Below are 26,145 nucleotides of genomic sequence, written 5' to 3'. Positions count from 1 at the left end.
TTAGTTGGAATATTCATTATTTCCCAGGGCTTGTTGTAAAATGAACCCCAATTAATCATTTAACTATATTGTCCTTACAATTAATAGGTAGGATCAGAATTTTATGAATATTTTTGTATTATTAATAACTGGTATTGGTAATTAAATGCCATACAAGTTCTAATCTTAATAACCACAGCAAATTAAATGGGAATAAAAATGAAATAAGCTCTAATAGGAGATTGCTTTCTCCAGATATCACACCCCCGATAGGACCATTGTAAAATGAAATGAAATGAAATGAAATAGTCCTCTTGGAATCTGCGTATGACTTCTTAAAGTAGAGAATTAACGAAACACACATACATTACTGTCATAGGAAGAGTCACATTAGATCCGATTTAACAAAACAACAGCGTGCAAACTCAAGAGTTCTGTTTTTGACTGACTTACTAGATAACAGGAAGAACTACAATCTGTGATGATGCAGTCTGATGATGCATCTGTGCTGACACAACGAGAACAGAAACAGCAGAATGTAGAATAATAGCAAGGAAGAAACTGCCGGATTTTAAACAGCTGTCTGTGTTTCAGCCAATTAAACAGAAGACTGTAGTTACACCGTGACTTCATCAGTCATGGCAGTGGGGAAACTCCTTGCTAAATGCTAAAAATACACAAACACAGGCTGCTGTGGTAGAACACCACGTCCCTTGAAAAGAAAAGGTATTTCTGAGGTTCCCTACAAACAGTTACACATAAATAGATCACCTTTGATTGACTACGCAGCTGGGCACAGTGGCAACCTTTTACTGGAAGGACAAGACCAAATATTGCTTTATAGCTAAATATCTTTTTACCCTTTAAAAAATATATTATATTATGAGCTTAAAAGCTTAGGACAATTTTTTGTAGTTCTCAGCCAGGTACTGTACATCTGACCTACTTAGATGGTCATGAGGTGACTACAGACATCCTCTACCTGGTACAAGAATCCCAGATTCACCAAGGCAATCACAAAAACAAGGATGCTCAAGTGTAAAACCTGAGGATCAGCTTTTTAATTTAGTGATAAAGTGGGACTGTTGCTACTGTTCAACTGAGTGATGCAGGATATGTTTGAATTGAAAAACCTACATTGTTTTGATGTAGTTTCATCCCTCATCTTTCCTCCCTAGGAAGAGGAAGTCATCATCTAGCAACCTGTGTGTGCAGCTGTTTGGATGCTTCTTCTTTTTTACAATGGCAGCTGCTTACTGTCACTTTTTCTATTCTAAGAAAAGACAAAGTGCAAACAATATTGCTCTTTGAGAATCATGGAATAAAAACTATATTTTGAGACTGTTAAGACTAATTCAATGCTTTAAGTTGCCAGTAAATACTAGCCAACATGATAAGCGTTGACTCCTCCTGAGATGAAGAAATGTGTGCAGCCTTCTGCGTGGGGATAGCGGCCATGCCCTATGCTGCCACATTAAAAATGCTGTTGGGCTTTATCTTTAAAAAAAAAAAAGCACCCTACTTCATATTTACAATCACACCTGGGAGCTGGCCAGGTGTGATTGGTGTTACTGAGGCGCTCCACTAAGGGAAGCTGGAGGTCAAGGTTCCCTACTTAAGGCACTTCAAAGATATTTTTAAGAAATGAGTCACTATGGATTGTGACAATAATAACAAAGAAGAAATTCTTCATGGATTAGATTCAGGTGTAATTCATATTTGGGCATTTATAAGCAGTTCGGCAAGAGATCCCTGAGTAAATTGTACAGCTGTTTAGAGTTTATAATTGTAGCCAAATTTTTGATTTTTTTTTCATCTTTTATATACTTTTTTTGTTGACTCAAATATCTGTGATGTTTTTCTTTTCAAACAAACATGTACCTAAGTGCTTATTTGGTTTGCATTACGTTTCATTTTTTATGACCAGAGTGATCCTAGCTTCATTGTCAGCACCAAAAATATATTTTTGCAGATACTCACTCAATAGTGCCTAGTGCATACCACAATAAATATGAAATATGGAGTATACTATTTTTCCATATAATATTATTGCCAACACAGTATGGATGGTCCCAGTGCAATAAACCTCTCTCTTTGGCTATTGTACTCAGGTTAAAGCAAATGTAAAATGGGACTGAGGCTATCCTTCATACAACTGCTTTATTATGATGAAATTAAACTTTCAGTCCCATTGATTTTGTACACAACTCTTCAATAAGGTTAAACCTTCTCGCTGGTTTACGCAAAAGTAACAAGTAAACTACAGAATCAAGAACATATGATAGAGAAAAAAAAGATAGTAATACCAAAGTATTCTATGTTGCTTCTCCTCAGCTCTTGCGAGAGCTGCTGTACCACTTCTGGAGTGCTACTCCACTAGTGCTCGCCACGACGCACAGCGCCCCTCCGAGGCTCCACATGGTCGGTGCACGGTTGAGGAAAATGAATTGAAAGGTGAACGCCAGCACCACATCGATAGTCCTCATTAGAGCCACAGGTCCAGCCTTCTCAATCTGGAGGGCCTTTGTGAGGAAGCTCTGGCCGGCAATACCCAGGACAGCAATCAGCATCAGCAGCCACCGATCACGGCCACAGTACGGGATTTTCCACTCCCCCAGGACGGATACTGTGATGATGCACTCGATGAACCCAATGACAGCGTAGTACCAGACAGAGAGGTAGTAATGGACGCTCTTCCCCATCTTGCGAAGGACAACAAATGTAAAAGCAGCCCCGATAGCTCCTATGATAAAAAATAAGAGACTGAATGAAAACAGCAATTAGAGGAATAATTAAATTACTAAAACAATAAGAAAGAGATATGAGACTTAAAGGACAAATAAAATATACTTTCAAATTCATTGCTTCATGGCTCCATACCTGAAATACTTGAGTGATTTAACTTAAAGCTGTTCATTTGAGTTTCTTTACTCCTGGACCGCCTATTTCTCTGATATGTTCTGCCATGCCTGATATTTTATACTTAAGCACTCAACTTGGAATTTAGATAATAAAAAGAACTGCTCCATCTTTCTCTGCAGTGAAACTGGCAGTGGCATAACATCCACCTCCGCTCAATGTTCTGTTTCATTTCCTATTTTGGGGGCCAAAGTTTAACTTGGTTTTACTTAGAAAACATGGAAAATCAGGGGAATGAACTCTGCCATGGTGCAGCTGCTGAAGAGACCACAGATCCAACTCTGTTAGAAATAACAGCCTTACTCTGATCTTCATTTTGAGACACCTAGTAAGCGCGGAAGAAAGTAATTGTTTGCGTGTTGGGAGCCTGTGAAGAAGCAGGACTTTGTTGCTAAACTAGCGATTCCTTCTAGTTGGAAAATGTTGCCACGACGAGAGGAGACTCCTCAGAGTATAACCATGACTAATTGAAAAGACTGTACCTCCCAGCTGATGTGCTGATGCCGGGGACATAGCTACTTGCCATGGTAATCCTGACTGACAGATGGGCAAGGAGTCTGAACAGACTTGCCAACATCATACTTCTTCCGGATCTATCTATCTATCTATCTATCTATCTATCTATCTATCTATCTAACCCGGCCACACTGTGTTCATTAATAATAGTATCACCTGCAAAGGCAGCAATAGTCCCCTTAATGTGGTTAGCATAGTTGCCCTCAATGCCGCGCCGATGCTCGCCAAAGAGAAATGGCGGTCGGGCGATGAGGAGGACTCCAGTGATGGTAAAAATAGTGAAGATACAATCCCAGATTGTACATCTCTCCTTCAGGAAGATCCAGGCCAGCAGGGAGGTAAACACAGGATTACTGAAAGAAAGGGTGTAAAAGACAGAGAGATATTGATAGAGGTGAGAACATTTGGGAAAAATAACACCTGTATGGGTACATTTAAATAAATAAATCCTACAGGGAAGATGAGAGATGACATATTCCAGATCTTTAATGAATTGCTGAGAGATACAAGAGGGAGAGATTAGGAAAATGTTGAAAAGAACGAGAGGCAGACTTACTATCAGGGAAGATAGGATCTATTTGTAGAAAACTACACTCATTAACATTGTATTAAGTTCCTACCTGAACATGATGACTGTGGCGTCGGCTAGCGGCATCTGCTGAACAGCATAGAAGAGCAGGATCATTGCATTGGAGCCAATGAAACCCCGAAGCACCAGATATATGCGTTTGTCTCTGGGACCGAGGAAACCTGTCCTGGAGGAGCAGAGATATGAAGATGATGGATGAATGAATGACTGGATGGATGGGTGATGAAACTGACCGACAGAGTAAGTTATAAAGAGAATTTTAGAATTTTCAGTGACCGGAGAGATGACAAATGACTGGACGGACAGATGGGTGAGTAATGTGGGGATGACCGTGATGGATGGACGGAGGAACGGATTGGAGAAGGAGAGTTGGTTATGTAGGCGACGGATGGACGGATGGATAGATGGATGAATAGGTAAATGAATGAATAGAAGTACCGGTGGCAGTCTTTGGCATTTAAGTTTATCTTTGATTCTTGGGGTCACAAAGGGATTCTAAAGTGAACTGGTTTTCTGTTCTTCTATGCAAAGAAGCAACTCATAATAAGCAAGTGGAACAAATGGGCAGAGAGAAAATTAATGATTGTTAGACGTTATCTTCTTTTGCGTCATGAACTTTCAATTACTTGTGCTTTTTTTATTTAGTTTGCTGGAGGGCACGTTATTGTATACATTGTGACATAATAGTACCACACGGCTTGTTATAAACATTATAAAAACACATATACTTACACTACTAAGATTGTGCCTCTGGTGCAAAGGAGCCCTTAAAACATGCACGTCTCTATTAGAACTTGCACAGTATTTCACTTTATAAGGGGTTTATTGAAAGTATTTAATTTCACTGCACATAAGTTACAATTTGCTATTATTGTTCAGTACACTTAAATAGAATAAATAGAAAGGTTGATCATTATACAACTTCATGTGTTGAGCAGTGGTTGTATGATTTCTAAGAGGCATGAACACAAATGTAGGAATCCCCCTAGAAAATTGCTGGCAGGGAAATGCATGACCTCGCTTTTGAGCATCTAAAATAACCATAACATATAAATTGGTGGTTTGAAAGAAATAATAATACTTTACTGTCTAACTGTGGAAATCTAAATGCTTAGATGTTTTCTTACTTGTGGTAGATGAGTAAGGGCATAGTAAAAAGCATCTGAAAGAAGCAGCGTATGGCGCTGATCTCAATGGCGTGGACCCCCTCGATGGTTTTCACCAAGAGTGCAATGATGGAGAAGAAAACAGTGGACAGGAAAGCATAGAACAAACCAAGACCTGGACATCTGTTTGGTTTCTCTGAGTCTGAAAAAAATTGGAAAAAAAGGAGCGAGTCAAAAGGACAAGGAGTTAAGGTGGGGGAGCAGATATGTATGAGGGGAGAGGGAGAGAGACAGAGCGCTTAAATGGGTATCACCGTTCCACATTTCATAAAAAAAATTGCTTATTATATTCCGCTTATGTTGATACAGTAATGGCACAATGGAGCAGTGAAGTTGAAAAAATGTTATTAAACTCCATGTGGCCTGGGTACAAAATTCAGTTGAATGAAAACACAGACAAAAGATCTGCAAATGACAGTGGTGTAGTGTTTGCAAACCCTGCCTGTGGAACAATAAACTGATATGCTTGTGGAGATTAGAGTCCAACCTGAGGTCACTCAGACATCTTTCTTTGTATTGGTCCACAATGTGTTGTCTAGTTACGGTTTTACTTATCACACAGGCTTACGGTATTTGATTTCTTAACCTTGCACCATGCCAAAGACATTTCTTTTTTTATTCTTAGTTCCAGTGGTGTCTAATGTATTGTAGTGGGTATGCTGCACTGTATATTGGCCAGAATTTGCATGGGGGGGGGCATATCATAGTGGGGGGGGGGGGGGGGGGGGGTCAGGTTGAGGTCGTTGAACATCAACAACTTCATGTCCTGTATTTGGATACACTTTAATGCACCAATTTCCAGGGGAAATACCTTTATTTAGCTTATGTGAAGAAGAAAAACACAGATAACAATTCAAAACATAAAGGAAAGTATGTTGTTTTTAAGTGGGTGTATGGAAATCCTGGAGCTTTCTTAGTGACATGCGTATATCTGCATATCACGTAGACTACACCACTACTTGGTTCCCCTATTATGCCAAGTAGACACAGAAAAAAATGCTTACTGCATTAGTAAATCACTAGAAAGCGATAGAATTTTGGAATACATTATATAATAATATAATCACTTCACTGAACATTTGTAAACAATATAATGAATTACTGTCCAAATCATTACTGTCTAAAATATTATCTTTTGGTGTGAGAATACTTATACCCTATTCAGTCCATATGTGTGTCATGTATTACCTAGGTAGTCCTACAAAAGATACACTTAGGGAAAAAACATCCAGAGGCTTTGGGTGTGGGCTATAACTTACTTGTAGACTTTCAAAAAAAGCCAAATCATCGTTTGTCCTAATTTCAAATAATACAGGGGGGAAAAGATACTATAACACCTTCTTTGTTGACTTACTTATGAAACTAGAGTGTGAGCAAAATATATTCAGATCACGATTGTCTCCATAGGGATGGAAACAAGATCTTTTTTTCTTCAAGTGTGATATGCTAAAAGCCATATGGTGGCCCTGGTGTCATCTCTTCTCTTTACGTTTCACGTTTATGTCGTTTCAACAGCACTTTAAAAGCAAAGATTACACCAAAGTGCTTCACAAAGACAAAAAACATACACACCAGCATAAAACACACATATGTGTATGGTGGAAATAATAAGATTTACATAGAAACAAGTTGAAACACAACTGAAAGCCCGAGAAAGAAATGCGTCTCATGGATTATGCTAGGGTGGCTTCCATCAAATGTGCATCATTATAGTTATTATTAGGGACAACACGTAAATTAAGGGTAGGCTATGTTGTCCGTTTATTCTGAAATAATAAACGACCATGATAAAAAAAAAATATGATTATAACTCTGCATGACGACTGTGACGTAAAGCATGACATTTCGAAATTCGGGTCAGACCTAGAGAAAAAAATAGTTTCTTTAAAAAAAAAAATCAATGAATGTGTTTTCCCTTCACTAGCTGTATCCCTGCTATATTGGCTATTAGCCTCCACGTGATATCAGCACTGATTATCCTAATACATTACGTTACAGTTGTATAACGTAAGGTTACGCAGGAAGCCATTGGTCCTCCGGCTGCTTAACACTGTACGCATTTTCTTCCCATCAGAAACAAAATTCACTAACATGTGGTGTGAAGATGGAGACACGTATCACTTAGATGCCGTTAAACTGATCTAGTTTAGTACGTCAAGTGCGTGCTTAATTTCTTCTACCTTCACGTGCGCTTCCGTCTCGGGATGCGAGCCTGCTTCTGACGCAAAACGCCGGCGGGCATAGTGGATTCTTCTCGCTGACTTCCAGAGAGCCGTCGCTTCCTCTCGCTCCCTCAGCATCATCACCGTATTCACACGACACACGGCAGTTATTTTGCAAGTGAATCCTCGCTGCCGTCCGTTCATCATCGCCACTCTCGTCGCCGCTGTTTGTGTCATGGCTGTCTACTTTGTGAAACACTACTGTGTCATGGCTGTCTACTTTGTGAAACACTACACTAACGCCGTCCTCTATGGACAAAGCCCGCTCGTGTGTGCTGTGGTTACGGTCGCCCATGGTAAGATGTGACGGCCGGGCGGCAGCATGCCTTGGACAGAATGCTGTCCGCTTTCTTCGGTGCCCGGGGTGAGTGAGAAGATAAGGTTAATGACTAACCTTGGTGGCAGGATTCTAACTCCCATGCGGTGGTTACTTTACCCACAGGGGGGCAGAACTGAACCTAACCCGAACCAACAACTCAGCTGGAGAACCATGAGATTACCTAACGTTTACGCCCATAGCAGAGGGAGGCAGTGGACATTTGAACCAACCAAAACTCATTTTACACACTTTTTTCTTTTCTTTTTATAAATGTAGGTTATGTTAGTTCAACAAGTATTACAGCTGTGTGGCTCATAATATCTAGGTAAAAATGATGACTTTTAATGCAAAATAAAGAATTTGAAGGACAGTTGACTAAAAAATCTTAACTTTGACTCAATATATGAGATATAACCCCCCCTCCCCCCAAAATAAATAAAGAAATAAAGAAACCCAAGTTTTCTTGGGGTATCAATGCATCTTTTGAAAGTAACTGATGTTTTTGCTGATTCACTTTGCCTTTTCTATTTACCACCACAGTGTGGTGCTCACAACACACTGGCTGACTGCTGACTGACAACAGCACTTCTTTTTTTTAGGGCAAGACTGGATGCCAGTGCACTAAACTGTAAATATTAGCTATTAACAAGAATCACAAATTCAAAGAGGAATAAAACACAACAGTAGTTAATCAACAATAAAAGAACTGAATCTCTGAGTTAACATTTTAGTATTTTATTACCACTTTACATAAAAGACAACAAGGAAGATGACATAGGAATATAGATATTATCCTCTATCCTTACCTAACTAGATTAGACTGACACAAGTAGCCTAGGACTACACTATTTAGCAAAAGTAGCATGTTACACAGCATTTAAGGAGGTGATCCTTATCTAGACTAAATTCTATGTCTATGGAAAATATAACATTGAGTGTGGTCCCCTCTACATACAAAAGCAATGTCATATAAATTACTTTACACAGTATTGTAAAAACGTAAACAATATATTTGGCAAATCAGTGAAGTCAGTAATTGTTATCAGAATTCAGTTTTGTTTGTGTAAGAGTACAAGGACCCTGTGAAAGCACAGGTACCAGGTGCTGCACAGTGGGTGGCTTTTTAGTTGCAGAGTAAAGACAACAATGGGGTTATCAATGAGGGAGAAAAGGGGAAAGGGTGCAGTGAAAGAGGGAGGGCTAGGTGACACAGTGGGACGCTTCTAGCGAGTCATTCATCAGGATTTAACACCATGAGTGTCCATGTCATGCATGCAGTCTTGCTTAAGTGATGGTCATAGAGTAGACAGAACAGAAAAGGTGTTTTTCTCAGTTTCTCACAGTGTTTAATGGTTTCTTCATTTAGGGTCACTTATTTAAGTGGTAAGTAATAAAAAAGACTGATAGGTTGATTAGCTATGAAATTGCACTGGAAGAATGTATATAATACAATTAGCCCAAATTTTACCCGCATTTGTTTGGAAGCTTGCCTTGTGTTACTTTTAAAGTCAGGTATTATACTAACAAACTACACCTGTCATTTCCAACTACTGCTGTTACCTAATCATTAAATGTGGGTTAGATTCCAATTTGAAAAGATTTTTGTACATTTGTGAAATCTACAGGTTATCTATTAACCCTGATTCTGTCACATACGAGTTGACATATGACACATTGCTTGAATACAACATCTACATGTCTCAGTAACCTTTCCTTTATGAATAATCTCTCATGACATTTTACTCTGATGTGAATTTTCCTGAAATGCTTTGTTAAATAAAGATGACTTAAATTAAGAAAAAATGTCTCATGTGTCCATTGTTTGTTTTTAGACAAAACTGTACATTTCAACCTGAACACCTTTCCTTCAAGAATGTTTTACTAGTATTGCGTGGTCACAAGCACTACCAAATTCCTATATCCTACAGTAGAAATAAAATTGTATGGAGTTGAATTGCAGAGACATATTGTATATCTAAAAACTGCAAGTACACCTGCAGGGGTGATTAAAATACAAAAGCAATGGTTTTATAGTTTAGTTTTTCCTGAAAGATAATCAGTTTGCACTCTGGGTGGAATTAGTTTTTTTTTTTCAAATGGAGAATAAGGCATTTCCAAACAGTGAGGAATCAAGATGAAAATACAAGAAGATTATTAAAATAAAGTAGTTGCAGCAGGTTGCCAAACACCTTGTTGAATATACAGTGGGGAGAACAAATATTTGATACACTGCTGATTTTGCTGATTTTGTAGCAGTCTGTAATTTTTTTTATCATAGGTACACGTCAACTGTGAGAGACGGAATCTAAAACAAAAATCCAGAAAATCACATTCTCGATCACCTACCAACCAGTAAGAATACCGGCTCTCACAGACCTGTTAGTTTTTCTTTAAGAAGCCCTCCTGTTCTCCACTTATTACCTGTATTAACTGCACCTGTTTGAAATCGTTACCTGTATAAAAGACACCTGTCCACCAACTCAATCCAACAAACTCCAACCTCTCCACAATGGCCAAGACCAGAGAGCTGTGTAAGGACATCAGGGATAAACTTGTAGACCTGCACAAGGCTGGGATGGGCCACAGGACAATAGGCAAGCAGCTCGGTGAGAAGGCAACAACTGTTGCTGTAATTATTAGAAAATGGAAAAAGTTCAAGATGACGGTCAATCTCCCTCGGTCTGAGGCTCCATGCAAGATCTCACCTCGTGGTCATCGATGATCATGAGGAAGCTGAGGGATCGGCCCAGAACTACCCGGCAGGACCTGGTCACTGACCTGAAGAGAGCTGGGACCACCGTCTCAAAGACAACCATTAGTAACACACTACGCCGTCATGGATTAAAATCCTGCAGTGCATGCAGGGTCCCCCTGCTCAAGCCAGCGCATATCCAGGCCCGTCTGAAGTTTGCCAATGACCATCTGATGATCCAGAGGAGGAATGGGAGAAGGTCATGTGGTCTGATGAGCCAAAAATAGAGCTTTTTGGTCTAAAATCCACTCACTGTGTTTGGAGGAAGAAAGAGGATGAGTACAACCCCAAGAGCATCATCCCAACCGTGAAGCGTGGAGGTGGAAACTTTCTTTGGGGAGGCTTTTATGCAAAGGAGACAGGACAACTGCACCGTATTGAGGGGACGATGGATGGGGCCATGTATCACGAGATTATGGCCAACAACCTCCTTCCCTCAGTAAGAGCATTGAAGATGGGTCGTGGCTGGGTCTTCCAGCATGACAACGACCCAAAACACAGCCAGGGCAACCGAGGAGTAGCTCTGTAAGAAGCATCTCAAGGTCCTGGAGTGGCCTAGCCAGTCTCCAGACCTGAACCCAATAGAAAGTTTTTGGAGGGAGCTGAAAGTCTGGATCTGGACCAACGGGCCAGGTTTTGGGGCTCAAAGTTGAATTGTGCCTATGATAAAAATTACAAACCTCTACCTGCTTTGTAAGTAGAAAAACCAGCAAAATCAGCAGTGTATCAAATACTTGTTTTCCCCACTGTATTTCCAATGCAATGGAAATGGTGTCAGGTCTTAACATAAACTCATGGATAATAACAAATGTCAACCACTTAATCTCAATTTGAAGGGTCTGAACTGTATTTGAAATACAGTTCAGACCCTTGAAACGTGCTTTTGTTTAAACTTAGCTGGCAATTGCTGGTGAATTCTAATGGGACTGACACGTTCAACACAATCACAGAAGAAAGCAGTCAATTGGTAGTAAACCTAATTTGTCCCAAATAAAACGAGGGGTTTAATTACTCAAGTCGATCATAAGGTGCTCATAGATCTGAGTTTTTCCCTTGAAGCTGGATGCGAGCAGGAACACCCGGTCGTCAATGGAAACCATAGAAAATGCTCGAGGCGCCTGGATATTCAGCTCCTGAGATGGGACAAACTGGCCCCTCTCGGTGTCCCATTGGTAGACCTGCGTCAGTGAATAATCGCTGCCCAAGATGGCATACTGCCAGTTGCCGATGGAAACAGGCTGGAACACCATGGAGCCACGGGAGGGAAATGTCTGGACCTCCTTGAACATGGCACCGTCCCAGCGCATCACCTTGGAGTCCCCGATGAATCTTGTCAAGCATATAAACAGCTCACCTTTAAGAAGATTCACGGGACTGTTGAGTTTACACAATCAGCTACTAAATCAAAATCTGAAATAGAAAAACTCATAAAAAATGTTTCTTTTGTAATTTCAAAAGAATGTGTAGCTTGTGTAGACAAATTCTCTAACAGTTTTTTGTCTCATCCTAATATTCTCGTTCCTGTTCACGGATTAGTTCCTGCTGTTCTTTATGACATTTCAACCTGAAGCAGACAGCATTGAGTCTATGCAAATCTACTCAAACAGACGTGTGAGTTGAGCGTGTTCTCAGCTTTTGTTTATTCTATTTTCTGTAAACTTGTGTAAAACCCTGGCCAGGCAGAATGGATTGTATTCAGAGAGAATTCTATAGCATCGTGTGAACGTCTGTCTCCACTGTGCAGTAAAAAATATATAATAAATAAATAAACTCATCTGAACCAGCCACATTGAACCTGAAAAAACTTTTCTTCCACACTTGTTATCTATAACTACTCAGCAGAGAGTCACTAATAGATGAGCTGTCCCTTCAGAGAGAGAAAACACAAAGATTATACAGTGATGATTAATGGGCAGGTTTAATTGCCGTGTAAACACCTTTAAAATAAATGCAAATGAGGAATGACGAACTAAAGTGAAATTAATCACAGCGAAAACTGACATGTATTTTTTTATTTAATTAACCGCATGAAAGGAAATGTTGACCCTCAATCAAAGTCCACTGTAAGTCATGACACACACCAGACAATCTGCGCAATAAAACCTGCATACTGGCATCTAGAGTACTGTATTATGCCGTATCCTGCTCCAAGGACAGAGTGACTCACACAAGCTGATACTGTGATACTTTATGGTTAGAAATTCCTTACGAGTGTACAATGTCTTTTTTAATTAGTGTCAAAATAAACCCTGTGTGTACATACACTGCTTTTCAAGCTACAGCTCTCACCTTTGACCCGGAAGTGTTTGACAGAGAAGACATCCTCCATCTCTGGTATGTCGGTCCTACGGTCAAACTGTTTCTGGCTCCTGTTCCACTGGTAGACAACGGGCCTCTGGGAGCTGCTGGACAAGATCAGGTGGGGTTTGTTGGAGATCTCCAAATATTCTACGTCCGTGTCTCGGAACCACGGGTGGAGTGACTGGTGGGAGTAGAAGCCATTGCCATTCCATTTGTACACTGTTGTGGAGCCGGCCTACGAAAGTAACGTGTACAAAATGTCAGATCAAGTTATTCAAAGCTTACTGTAACACATCTTTGTGCATAGTGTGAGTATGGAACCAAAGATGTGCGTGTGTGTGTGTGCGGGCCTGAGTGTCCCCAAACATATGTGAGAGCATATGCTAACATTTGCAGATGCAAACCAACATGCTCCAGAGAAGGACACCAGGGGGAAGGAATGGCTGACAAGGTGGGAGGAGGAGCTTAGAGGAGCAGTGCCCAAACAGGGGCTGGACACCATAACAGAAACACCTGGACAATGTTATGCAATCACATACCATGAAATCAAAAAAACACCATTAAATAGTGGAAAAGCAAAAAGTAGCCGACCTTGGAGCTGTCAGCGATGACAAAGAAAGACTCTCCATCGATCATGAATGTCTCGATGTCGTTAGGTTTGCGAATCTTCAGGATGTCTATGTCCTGGATCTTGATGAACTTGTGGGCAGAGGGGTCGCGTTTGTAAATGTGTGAGCCCCCGAACAGCTGGGCCACGATGACAAAAAGGTGGTTGTCGATCACCATGGGCTTGCAGACTACAGTGGAGGTGCCTGGATAGGAAAATGGAAGACACATTCTCAATACGGGACAAATAACCATTAATACTAGATTGTTGTGTCCCCCATTAACAATAATACATTGCCATTCAAGGCAGAAACCTTTACATCGGATTGATTCCCAAATAACATTGATACTGCTCTTCACTTGTTTATGGACTTACTTTCAATGGTGTCGTAAGTCCTGAAGGTCAGCTCAACGTGATCCCATTCCAGGAAGCTGCACGTCCCAGCAAACGGTTGTGCAAACACAACATACTGATCCTCGCCAAAGGTGAAGGCCCCCACCGAAATCGACTCAAACTTCAGGGACTGATAGGAGGCAAACTCTGTAGATGTAACATGATGACACTGGGTTCAATCCTTTATTTTTAAAAGGTCCCCTGTGAAAGTGAGATTTCCACGTCTTGTTTGTTTATTATAAAGCAGGTCTAGGTACCGTACAAATACTGGGAATGTATCAAAACGTTCAAGCTACAGATGAATGCACACTGCCCAGATTCTATAACTGGGCTTTTAAAAGAGCCGTCAGGACTTTTGTACCGTGTTGATGTCACAACTATACTACATATAGCTTGAAGGGGCCGCTACAGTTCCGTTATAGTTATTCTCCGGCTGCAATAACGGTGCAGAGGCTTTTTCGGGTGAGTGTCTTAAAGAGACAGGCGCTAAAAGGGAGCGTTCCAGACAGAGATGTAAACACTTTCTAGTAGAAACCCCGAATACAATATGAACATGGAAGTGAGCATAGTATGGGACCTTTAAAAAAATCCATTCATATTGCTGTCTTCAGCAACAGGAAGAAGACAGCAATTACATTTCAGCTTCATTCACCGCACAATTGGCATTACTGATAAGAACAGGAAGGAAGAGAGAGTGAAAAGGGGTGAAGCAGTTAAATGGTAACAGAAAGCTAATGCTAGTTTAATGCTTCTATGGCTGGGCGCAGATACAGGAATAGGATACCTGCTGTGATGCAGTCGAATGAGTGTGGCAGCAAGTCATTGATCTTCTTCCCCTGGTAAATGGGTGGGCCGCTGCAGTAGATCTGGTCCAGGGTGGCATTAGTGTGATGCATCCATTCCACCAACCACTTAAGCTTGCAGTCGCATATCAGGTTGTTGCCACGTAGATCCCTACACATACACAAAAATCTCATTGGATATCACTTAACAGGCTTGTCAAGACATGATTAATATTTACTTTTGAAAATATGCATTTTAAGTGTTTGATCGTCAATCCCCGGTCTGTCTCTCCCCGCCGTGGCTGCACTTTGGCTTCGGGCCAGGAAAGCCACAGCAACAAGTGTCTTATCTCCTGAGTAGCCTCGGCTCGTCGCCCACTCTCAGTCTGAATTGCTGTTGACCTTGGATGTGGGTATTGAATCAAAACACACATTGTAGCCTGCATTATTCAAGCTGATTGTGGGCGTATGAAAAAAGCGAGGATCCAATTCTTTGCTCTGTAATTGACTTGTTTACCATTTACGCTGACAGTCTGGCATGCAAACCCAAGCTTTCCTCTTCTCTCCTTCACATCTTTACCTTTTTCCCCCTGCAGCAGGAAACAGCTTCTTCTACAATTTTTTATTTCTTTACTGCGTTTCTTCTTATTTCTTTTCCGCCTCACTGTAGCCTCTTTTTACCCCCAGCTTCTTTCTTTTACATCCTCTGTTTAGTGTGGAAATTTCTCTTTTCATTTTTAGCCCCATGACCTCATATTACTGTATTTAATCCCACAGATTAGGAAAAGAGGGCATTCATCCTTAACCACCCTACCAAAAATAGTGTTACATTTGAGTTCTACATCCGATTTTTCAGAATAAATAATAAAAATAAAAAACATTGTCTATTACAAATCAATTTAGAAGTAGTTGTATAATTACTTTAACCTTACACACATACACTAAATCAACAGAAATGAATAAACAGTAAGACAGACTGAACTCACACTTTGGTCAAAGCATCCATTCCCTTGAAGACATCTTTGGGCAATGTCTCAAGGTTGTTGTAAGCCAGACTCCTAATCAACAAAGAGAAAAAAGAAAACACATGGTGATTGACTTAGAGGTAGGCAGTTGCTCTTGTAGAATGAAACAAATTTTAAAAAACATTACACGCAACCAAAGTCAGAATTGCAATGCCCTGACAATGTTAAATCTGGCATGGAGTTTGCTGTCTCTAAGTGGTAAAATAGAGGGGGATTTCCTGTCAACTGGATGATATCAGCCAGTTAAAAAAGCTGGCACCCTACGGACACATTTAATTTGTGAGCAAAAGACTGAACTCCAAACTAGAAAAAGATGTGAATAAAATGAAATGTCAGTCTAATTCATGAACACTGCATTATTTATGTGAGAGTTGGTTCTCCAGAGCGAGGCCATTTTGCTTTGAGTTTGTGCAAGAATGCACTCTCCAAGCAGATGGGGATGGAGCAGAGTGGACAGGATTCCAGCAGGACCCCAGCCTGTGCCCTTTAATAATATATTAACTGTGACACATTTCAAATGCCCTCTCATGACACATTTATTCATCATTCCTTTAGTTTACTTTACTCTATAAACTAATTTATGAAACATGGACAGAGCACATTTATCCATGTAGTTGCATCGACAGTTTTTAACAGTAAATCACAGTTCACATCTGTAGATAAAGCTACCATCAAACCTCCAAGAAGTCACTGCGTAACCCTCCTTTAAAGTCACACTTTTCATATTTTTTTACCGAATAAACAAATTAGATATATTTTGTTAACTAGTGAACTTTCCCCTAGCTGGTGTCCCCCATTTCCAGTCTTTATGCTAAGCTAACCATTTCCTGTTTGTAGCTTCTTGATGTACACAACATGACAGTGGTGTTGATCTACAGTAACTCTTGGCCAGCTTTTGATTGGTTGGTTTTAACTGGCTGATATTATCCAGTTAACAACCTTGGGTTGGGGAAGGAAACCTGCCTATATTTTACCACTTAGCCTTTGTGACAGCTAACTCTATGTCCCATTAATATTGTCAAAGCATTGCAATAACAACTTTGCCTGCTTGTAATTATTTTCAATTAGTTTATTCTACTCTTGCTCAAGTCAATCTGGCTAACAGAATGAATGAAGGTATTTCCTGAAATTGTGAACTATGCCTTTAACACTATACTTAACTTATAGGGCATAACAAGTCTTGGTATATACCATATATATAACTAGCTGTTCTAAAATTGCAGAATAAATTGAATTGTAAGGTCAGAATGTCAAGCCTGAAATAGTTCTTGGTCTAAATCTAGTCTCTACTTTCTCTCTAAGAACACTGGTGGGATGAGATTTTCTGTTGTGTTGTCTAAATACTGACTATATATGTTGACTACTCATTAGTGTGACGTCTGCTGCAACAGTTTCCATTTCCAACAGTGTCACATTTCCTGTGACGTGGGTTATTACAGTGCATGCTGTTAAAGAGGTCACTGTAATTAATATCTATCCGTACACAAGGCACAATGAGTGCAAACCCTTGACAGACCTCATATGGAAGTGTTTGCTTGAATTTCATTGTGTGAAGTCATGCTTTTTGTAAAGCATTAATTGTGGAAAATGGCTATTAATGTGTTAACTTTTTACTTTCTGAGAGAGCCTCTAATGCTGTAACTAACACCAGTTTTGCAGTTTTAATCATGCTTCCCTTGTCTTATCATCAGAGCTATGCGTTCTCTTGCCAAAAGCATGCATGAATAAATGCTGTTTAATCACTCATGTTTGAGCTCTTTCCTCTACAGTACATTCCATATAAGTTACAAACGATGAACACAAGTATGCAAATGTTTGGCTATGCAATGCACAAACTCGAAATGTGAGATAGACTTTAGAGACAGATTGCACGTAGGTCACACGGTGATAGGATACAGGTCAGTTATATTTAGTCCTGACATACAGGTCACTCATGCTCTCACCTATCTTTAGCTTTGGCAAGCGTTGCAGTAACATAGAATAGTGTTTACTAAACACTGATGCAAACTGTTTGCCTGTTTCCTGTATTAAGATGTTGTTAACACTTTTATTAACAAGGGATGCTGTCTTTCTTAGATACTATAAATACAGATAAAGTATGCATTACTTATCACACTCACGATAGACCCCCAAGCAGTCTACAGAAAATACACCGGCACTGCTGACACTCCTGATCACGTTAGCCACAAAATAATTTATCTTTATATGCCAAAAATGTGTGAAAGACAACTCTGTTGGTCCACTGAGGCCATGTGACATCCAGATCGGCCCTAGAGCAACCTGATCCAGCTGAACCTTCAGCCAGTAACCATGTTCATCCCCACTGGCAGCAGCACTTCTGCCTACCTTTGCATTTCAGACAGTGACAAGGTGATACAGAGAGGGAGAAACAGGAAATGCATGCGCAGTTTATGTTAGAACACCATGACTACTAATATCCTATTACCTCTCCCACAGAGATTGGACTTGTTAATGATTCGGAGTTTATGTAAAGTAATGATTGATAAAATCTGGAGGTGTAAGGAAGAAGGAACAGATACAGTGAGGCAAGCTCCCTCGTTACAGGAATACAGGATGAAGGAAGTAAAGTAGGAAAGAAGGAAGAAAAGAAGAGAACATTTTCCAACATAGCTTCCAGAACCAAAATACTTACAGATGTATCAGTGCTTTCAGGCCCCGAAAAGCATACGGGGATATCGATGCGATTTTGTTATTTTCAATAAATCTGCAAATGACAAGTATTTTTCATTAGCATTTTTGATAGATTAGGATTACAACTAAGCAATCCCACAAAAACATCAACCATACTGTGACTCTGCGGTGGACTCTAGCTCGCCCAGTAAAGTGTTCACCCCATGTTGGCTGAGTCCTGCAGCGGCCCCATCTTTCTCCCCCTTTCCTGTCTATCCACAGTCACTAATAAAGAGAAAAGCCCCCCCAAAAATGATGTTGAAAAAAAATATATGTATTGTGATCCTTAAATGGAAATCCTTTAACTTTCTGCATGTCTTCTCCCTTTGCAGTTGTGAGTGTTGACAGCAGTTACTGAAGGGTTGTCTGAAAAACCTGAGCTCTGTCCTAATGACATAATACACTGTATACTAACTGTACAGTACATGCATACTGAGGATGTCAGAATGAATTATACTTTCACTAGTATAGTCACTACAGAACCAAACGTGTTTCCAATTAAGCTCAGCAATACATGAGGTAAGCAAAGTGTATGTACAAACAGGAAGAATCAGAAAGATGTAAAGTGGCCCTTCCTAATCAGGCAACATAAGTGAAAACACCTGTGTGGGGTCTAAATGGCAGCGGGCCAATATTGCTCGATTTTTCGAGTGAAGTGTTGATGGACACTTCTGCATTTCTCAACGCTAAGCAGCTAAAACCAAAAATAAAATCCTTCAAATTGGAAAATGAAAGTGTGTTTGATTGATGTCCATTGGTGGATGCCAATCAGTTCCTATTAGTACAATACCGAAAGTAAACAACTGGGGAACAGTTTGTGTACTTTATGTTTCACCACACAAATGTATACTTTATATTAACCATTTATGAATTTAAGATAACTACTTACAGATATTCAAGATGTGGTAAACCCAGGAACGCATCCTCATCAATTAGGTCGAATGAATTTGCCGTGAACAATCTGTGAAGAAAGAGGAAAAAACATGGCAGGGAAATCAGATTTTATTACAGTCTCCACAGCACTCCTAAATCCCTATGTTGGTAATGTTGCATAACTCAAAGGTGAACTGTGTTGAACATGAAAACATCAACAGACATCTGGGAGGAATCTGCTGTCCTCTCCTGCCAGTTTACCGTTAAACTCAATTATTAGTATTGGGATTTACAGTAAGTGGGGATGTAGCCCTCTGATGTAGCCCTCTTGCTGTGTGTGAGGAAATGAAATACCTAGACCATGTTATATCCAATGACTGGATTGATGACAAAGACCTCTATCGACAACGCTGTAAAATGTATTCTCAAGCTAACATGCTTATAAGGAAGTTTTCTATGTGCTCTGACTCTGTGAAGTGCTCACTGTTTAGAACCTACATCGCATTGTGTTAAACTGCTCAATTATAGTCTATCTATAAGAAAGAGAATGCAGAGGCTCACGGTAGCATGTAATGCTGCAATGAGGCTGCTGCTTGGGGTCCCTAGGTGGCACAGTGCCAGTCAGTTGTTTGTATCCACTAAAGTGCCAACCTATGAGGCACTCTTAAGACAACAGATGTTTAGTTTTATGTGTCTTCTGCACAATTAAGTGAACCATATAACTGAAGCCCCAGTCAGTCCTCTGAAAAGCTGTTATAGATACTCTTCTATGTCAAGACGACATTGGTGTAATAGCCTGTGTTTTTTTTTATGTATTATTGCTGCTCCTTTTTAACACTACTTATACCGTCTGATCTGTTATATGGACCTGTGTCTGCAATTAAAGTTTGTTATTTGTAATTGTCTACAGTTACTGTAACATGCAGACTCATTAAGCATTTCTGCCCACAGCATGTGTTTATAGATGAATGAAACAAATCAAAGAGAAATGGCAGATCACTCCTACACGTTTCTCATGAAATCGTGGAAGAAACGAATGGATGCCTCATCCCACATCTTTCTGAGAAACCCTTTTAACCAGTGATGTAGGAATAATGACCTACAGGAATATATTGTGCCTCAGTGTATCTCATTATATTTTACTTTTACTTCAAACACTGTAAATCCAGTGAGGAATTTGGCTATTAGGGTAGGGAAAACATCATAACTCCAAGATGTCAAAATGTTGGAAATCTAATTTAGTCACAAAAGTCTTTGTGTCTATCTTGTTATTGCAGGCTCAGCAAAGCAGTGACAGGGACATTTTACCCCACAATGTTGGCCCTAGAGCCCCATTGACTTAGAAGCACTCTAATGGAGGTTAAGATACTCCAGGTCATCTTGGCAGTGAGTAATGACAGAGGGGACAATGCCACTCATTTGTTTTCCCCAGTTAAATTGGCTCTCCTTCTGGTCACAAGCCTTCATGCACATCCAAACTCATTAGGTGTCATCTGAACATATGGAAGCACTGACGCCGAGAAAAGTGTTTTGCTGAGACGAAATAATGCTTGGTGACAGCGTGCTATTATGTGCAATACAGTAAAACAAGTGTTATTAGAGAGCCCAGTTAAGCCCGACCTTGCTATTAATTTGTGGATTTACAATTACAATAGACTCTAGTCCTACCAAGATGTATAATACATGTCATATGCAGAAAGAAATGGCAAGAAAGTCCACAGTCATGTGTGTTATGATTTGACCGTTTTTCTCTTTTTCCAAAGTGCTATCTTTGAGAAAAAAAAGAAACATGTTTATTGTTTCTCTGTCTCTTTATATCTCATCCCAGCAAACACACACATAGCTCATCTCTCCCCAGGCCCTCCACTTAGTGTTGGTAGCCATGTGGTCTGTTGCATAATCCTGACACCATTATAGAGAATCCCCCTTTAAATCTGCATATCAGCCGCTATAGACGTCCTCTGGGGAGTGCCTGCCTCATTATTTGGTAAAATACTGACAACGGACAGACGGACAGACAGACAGACAGATACTCACAGCAGTTGCAGTGCTGGCGTGTGAACAAAGCTTCCACCAACGATTTCATTAAATCCAGACTTGACAAAAGATCTGAATAAATGGAAAACATAACGAAAGGGTAGTTTTTGAAAGTGTAATAAAGATATGATCTGTGTACATTGAAATGCAGAGACAGAGTATTTCCATAAGGTTTTCTTGTCATTTCACCATATAAACAATACAAACAAGAGTCTATTGAGATTCAGGACCACTTACAGTGAAACGACGTCGGAGGGGAAAGTGTGAGGCACGGATCGGACGTTCTCACACAGGGCATTGTCTTTGGTGCAGGTACATCCAAGGGGGCATCTGGGCGGTCTCAGTCTCCGTCCGTCTGCCAAAACCAAGCTGACAGCGGCGACCCAAACCAGGAGCGTCCATCCTTTCCCTCTGCCCGGGTATCCCATACCTTCTTTCCAGGTCGAGTAGCCTACTACGATTGTGCACCTGCAACTTTTCGGCAAAATCCTCTACGATGTTTAACCTCCGGGTTTAAAAGTGTTTATAAAAAAAAATGCATAGGTTTCTGTGCTGTTTGTTTTTATGATAGAAGCTGGTGTCATGCGCTCAGATGCAGGCTTGTGTCTATGCTTCTTGCGTCTCAATAGGATAAGGCACCGGTCCAGCGGATTCGTTCTGCAAAGGCGCAGGATTACAAATGCGGGACAGACTAGGGCACGAGAACAGAGCACAGTTTCAGATGTGTTGTCATGAAAAGCAATGATGTCAAATCATCCAAAACACGCTGCTAGCAAAATGTGCTTCTCATTATTCTGCTGCTTACAAATAAGTTGTGAGACTCAATGCTGCTGCCATGAAAGAAAAAGCGTAAATTCGCGCGAGAGATAAAAAGGAGAGAAAGAAAAAAAGAGATAAATGGAGGGGAGTGAGGAGGGGGGGAGGCCCCAAGGTGCGCTTTTTTTATCAGCAGTGCCAGCTATTATTTATGCGCGCTTCAGAGCCGTGCATGGTTAATGGGACGCGGCTATTCATGAGGCTCTGTGCAAATGCACCTGCCTCACTCATTGACATGCTGCATCTTTTCTTCTCTGCTTTGGCATAATAATGACATCAACCATGAAAAGATATTGAGCTTCTGCCGTTAAAAAATAATACTAATGAGACTAATTCTGAGACAGTGTGGCACAATAAATTAGGACCTATTAAAGTAGGCTATTATTTTTAATAAAAAGTAATTTTGTTTACTTCTTTAAAATCTTAACAGATAAATAATGTATGACAATGCAATAGGCCTGGAGGGACATGATACAAACACATCACTTGATTTCATAACTATTTCTACTTTTCTAAAAGGTAACAAATGTGTCATTTATATTGTTTTCTCTCACACCCTCTTTTTTCAAACCCACATTGAGTACTTTGTTGAGCTCAATGGGTTGTGGAAATGTCAGGAAACACTGGACTTCTATTCCCAGACTGGGGAGAAGTTTCACCCCTGCCACCACTAACCCAAGGACTGAATTACACAGACACATTCAAATAAGCATAATGGACTCTTTATTTTCCATCTACAATTCAAACGCCTACATGCATCCTATCTCCTGTGAACCATGAACGATGTAGGCCTATGATCACCGAATTGTCAATTAATGAGTATAATTAGGACATTTGTTCCAAAATGAAAGTCTGATGTTCTAGGAGATGTCCTTTTTTTTTTTTTTAATAGCCAAATACTCATTGCAACATGTTTTGTGATGACTTGCCCTCCAGTAGCCTAAATATAAAAAAACATTGATGGATGGATTAGGCTGCAGGCCTGATTAAAGATATTAAATGCTATAGTAGGCCTACCTTGAAAAATACACAACAAAAGCACATTTGGGTTAAGTGACCGCCTATAGTGAATGCAAAACAAACACTTCACTCTTTAGATCTAAAGCATTCTATTTTTAGCATCTTATTTTGAAATCACGTGTCCCCGACAACTTGTGTATTAATATTAATGTTAAAGGATATGGAGACTTATTTTCATCTTCTGTCATAATAGCTTCGTTCATGATGAGCCAGGTCTGAGCATAATCAATGCACGATTAGATTTGTGTCCGACTTGTTTTGATGTCATGCACGCCTCAAACAAGAATTAAAAGACTCTTGGCAGGCTACAAGAAGAGTTTACAAGCTGTGATGCTTCCCAAAGAGGGCAGTAGAAGGTATTAACTCTGCAGGGTGCCCAAACTTTTGCAGTTGCCGTTATTTTGAAAGTTTAAATGACGGAAATAAAATCTAATTTTTCATGACATATGTGAAAGTCTAATCTGTCGTTGGATGTCTTGGAGATTTGTGCGTCTTTTCTTGGCTTCTTTATGCACATATACAAATTTTTACCTGGGTGGCCCAACTTTCAAGCCCCACTGTAGATACTGACCACGTGTGTGTAATTCAGGTCTGTGTGTAATAACAGTGTAAAATGTAATTTCCCTTTGTGGGACTACTGAAGGATACATTATTAATAATCTCACGAGAGCAAGGGGGCCCCGGTTTTGAGACGCAGGCAGCTCAGCTGCTTTTCACTAACTGCAAGAGCCAGGCAGACCCAGTGCATACTGGGAAACGCCAGCCGCCACACTAAATCCAAAGAGCCGATTGGCTCTTATTTGAAAACACTCGTAAAATAGTTTTCTGTGTAATATATTGAACTTTATTTTGTATGCTAGAAATCTCATATTGTGCATTAAGAGGTTTCATCTTGTGGTTGAGCATTGATCATGAGCAGTTTCAAAATGCAGCCAAAAAATGAGAAGGAACTAAATACAATTCACACTAAATTTTTGGATTATCTTGACAACTGTATAAAGTCAATGTATAAAGTCACTGTATAAAGTCATTTAATCGCATTAAAACTAACCAGAATAATTACCTCATACAAAGTTTTGTTTTTTCGTTAGGTTTGTGGGAACATAGAAACCACATCTTATGTGTCTATTAAGTTAATTAACACTTTGATATTTGTGTTACCATTTTGTGTCTAGATATCACATAACTGCACAAAAGCAAATTACACAGAGAGTCAAAGTTCAGTTTCAATAAATGTATTGGTTTGACAATAGTAACATCAGTAAAACTGATGAAACACTAAGCAATTACTCAGATAGGCACAACCTGTCGGAAATTGTGTGTGGAGATCTCGTCAGAAAACTGAGTAAGTTTATAAAAAAAAAAAGGCACCTGCAGAACCTGGTTTGATCACAAACAATGCAGGACATAATCTGCATCACGGTGAGGGATAGCCAGGGTGCTGTCATGCTTAGAGTGAGCAGAGAAATAGCTGAAAGTGACAACTGGGGAGTGTAAAAAAAAGAGAAAAGAAAAAAAGAAAGTCAGTTAACTTAATACATGTGGGTGGCAGTTATTGATCTGTGTGTTTTATGCAGTTCCATAGCAGTTATGCCAGGGACATACTGAAGCAGATTAGAGCTACAAAAAGGTACATTTTTTCTACTATGCCAAACATGAATATGAAAATGCATGTTGACCATTCTTTTCAATGTTATTGCTCCTTCTCTGCAGTAAACCTCATCATCCGCTTCACACCTTCAATCCATTTTCATCCGCACACAGGTACAGTGAATTTGTTTGTCATCTAAAGGATTAGAAGATAATCTTAATGTTTTTAACAACTCTGCAATGTTTGTACAGAATTCACACACACAGAGCTACATTGCTGCTACTGGAGCTGACCAGACAATACAACCACATCTACCACAACAAAAAACTGGAATAGGCCTTCACAGAAAGATACACATTCAAACTGGATAAAATAAGTAAGAAACTTTGTAACATGCTTATCACTTACAATAAAGTTAAGGACAGACTTCCAGCAACAGGGGAGGACAAAACCAGCTGGGAATATTACCTGCTAAGTGCCTGCTCTGCACATCCTAAATGTTATAGGGATGTTCTGAAAGGTTATCAGTTTTCCATAATTCTTCCTCAGTACTTTCCACCCACGGCTATAGGGCTTCATCAGCCCACTCTGGGAGGGAGGGGAGGAGGGGTGGGGTGGGAAGACTGGGGATGTCCTGTTGAAGAAGACCCTGCTCATCTTCATTAACCCGGTCACCAGAATCTAAACAAGTGTGTAAATGCAACATGTCACCGCTGCACGGATGTTTGCCCTTCCTTCACGTGCAGACACTTGAGCCTCCTGAACTTTTACTTTGAGATGCCAAATGCATGCTCAATAGCAACACAGGCTGCATTGAGCTTAGTGTTAAAGCACCTTTGCCTAACAGTAAGGTGCCCTTCATCCCTGTAGGGCTTCATCAAATGTAGCGACAAAGGGTAGGCTGAATCCGCAATGATGGGCATATCCCTCTGGTACCAGAGCCTGAGGATTCAATTCTAGTAGTCGTGCTACATCAGTGTATTGAAATGCTCTCGCATCATGCCAACTTCCAGGGCGACCTACATTGACATGACAAAAGCGGCGCTCGCTGTCACAGAATACGGTGAGCATGATGGAATAAAACAGTTTCCGGTTATAGGCAACGGGGTTGTTGTAAAATGGTTTAACAATGGGAATGTGACATCCATCAAGAGCACAGACTGTATTTGGAAAGCTGGCTGTTTAAAAATGTAACGGCGATGTGTTAAGTGCTTCCCCTGTGGGCCATGAAATGTGATGTAACAGATGTGTTGACCAGGGAACAGAAGTGATGGACATGGGTTGACATGGTGAATTTTTAAATGTTGAATCAGTCTGCAACACCCCCATACGACTCCTGATTGGCTAGACTCCACAGGCAGGCGAGAACAGCGTGGGATACAGGCAGCTTGGTCTGCTGTCTGTCTGTGTAGAATCGTCCCAACATCCTGTAGCAAAGAAGAATGAATTGACGTAAGCTACAGATCAGTGATAATAGTGTAGCCTACTAAAATGATTCAGATAATCTACCTCCACTTCTGAAATGACTTAGTCGATATCATTGTACA

The 26,145-nt window shown here is 40.2% G+C and overlaps 2 protein-coding genes and 1 long non-coding RNA gene across 6 annotated transcripts; 1 reads left to right on the top strand and 2 right to left on the bottom strand.

The window, feature by feature from the left end:
* Positions 1 to 1,806: 1,806 nt before the first annotated feature.
* On the bottom strand, positions 1,807 to 7,893 carry slc35g1 (solute carrier family 35 member G1). Of its 3 annotated transcripts, none has more exons than XM_034860835.1 (6): positions 7,599 to 7,893; positions 7,350 to 7,568; positions 5,131 to 5,311; positions 4,035 to 4,169; positions 3,571 to 3,767; positions 1,807 to 2,722 (listed from the first exon to the last, which is right to left on the bottom strand). In XM_034860835.1, exons 1-6 carry the CDS (start codon positions 7,684 to 7,686, stop codon positions 2,310 to 2,312), a joined length of 1,233 nt encoding a protein of 410 aa, XP_034716726.1. In that variant the 5' UTR covers positions 7,687 to 7,893; the 3' UTR covers positions 1,807 to 2,309. The 3 variants fall into 3 exon arrangements, with proteins under 3 accessions (XP_034716726.1, XP_034716727.1, XP_034716725.1); XM_034860836.1 differs by having other exon boundaries at positions 7,350 to 7,578; positions 7,612 to 7,893; XM_034860834.1 differs by having other exon boundaries at positions 7,350 to 7,893.
* Positions 7,161 to 25,057, top strand: LOC117937124. The gene is made up of 3 exons (XR_004655101.1): positions 7,161 to 7,299; positions 17,469 to 17,472; positions 25,043 to 25,057. It is a non-coding gene; the product is annotated as an uncharacterized LOC117937124 (long non-coding RNA).
* Positions 11,111 to 22,043, bottom strand: lgi1b (leucine-rich, glioma inactivated 1b). 2 transcript variants are annotated; one of them, XM_034860833.1, is made up of 11 exons: positions 21,977 to 22,043; positions 21,409 to 21,828; positions 21,172 to 21,243; positions 19,151 to 19,222; positions 18,224 to 18,295; positions 15,532 to 15,603; positions 14,548 to 14,717; positions 13,746 to 13,910; positions 13,355 to 13,575; positions 12,752 to 12,998; positions 11,111 to 11,816 (listed from the first exon to the last, which is right to left on the bottom strand). In XM_034860833.1, exons 2-11 carry the CDS (start codon positions 21,597 to 21,599, stop codon positions 11,467 to 11,469), a joined length of 1,632 nt encoding a protein of 543 aa, XP_034716724.1. In that variant the 5' UTR covers positions 21,600 to 21,828; positions 21,977 to 22,043; the 3' UTR covers positions 11,111 to 11,466. The 2 variants fall into 2 exon arrangements, with proteins under 2 accessions (XP_034716724.1, XP_034716723.1); XM_034860832.1 differs by lacking the exon at positions 21,977 to 22,043 and having other exon boundaries at positions 21,409 to 21,943.
* Positions 25,058 to 26,145: the final 1,088 nt, after the last annotated feature.

The sequence above is a fragment of the Etheostoma cragini genome, chromosome 21 (assembly GCF_013103735.1).
Source record: "Etheostoma cragini isolate CJK2018 chromosome 21, CSU_Ecrag_1.0, whole genome shotgun sequence".
Taxonomy (NCBI): Eukaryota; Metazoa; Chordata; class Actinopteri; order Perciformes; family Percidae; genus Etheostoma; species Etheostoma cragini.
Note: the sequence above shows the minus strand (reverse complement) of the source record. Positions and strands in the feature narration are given on the sequence as shown.

Excerpts from the sequence above, each read along its gene's own strand:
- lgi1b (XM_034860833.1), bottom strand. The coding sequence starts at position 21,599 with ATGGGATACCCGGGCAGAGGGAAAGGATGGACGCTCCTGGTTTGGGTC. Across the intron at positions 21,244-21,408 it reads CCCTCCGACGTCGTTTCACT|ATCTTTTGTCAAGTCTGGAT; the intron begins GTAAGTGGTCCT and ends CCATTTATTCAG. Across the intron at positions 11,817-12,751 it reads CAAACACTTCCGGGTCAAAG|GTGAGCTGTTTATATGCTTG; the intron begins GTGAGAGCTGTA and ends ATCTTCTTAAAG.
- slc35g1 (XM_034860834.1), bottom strand. The coding sequence starts at position 7,686 with ATGGGCGACCGTAACCACAGCACACACGAGCGGGCTTTGTCCATAGAG. Across the intron at positions 5,312-7,349 it reads AGACGGAAGCGCACGTGAAG|ACTCAGAGAAACCAAACAGA; the intron begins GTAGAAGAAATT and ends AATTTTTTTCAG. Across the intron at positions 2,723-3,570 it reads GACTATTGCTGCCTTTGCAG|GAGCTATCGGGGCTGCTTTT; the intron begins GTGATACTATTA and ends TTTTTATCATAG.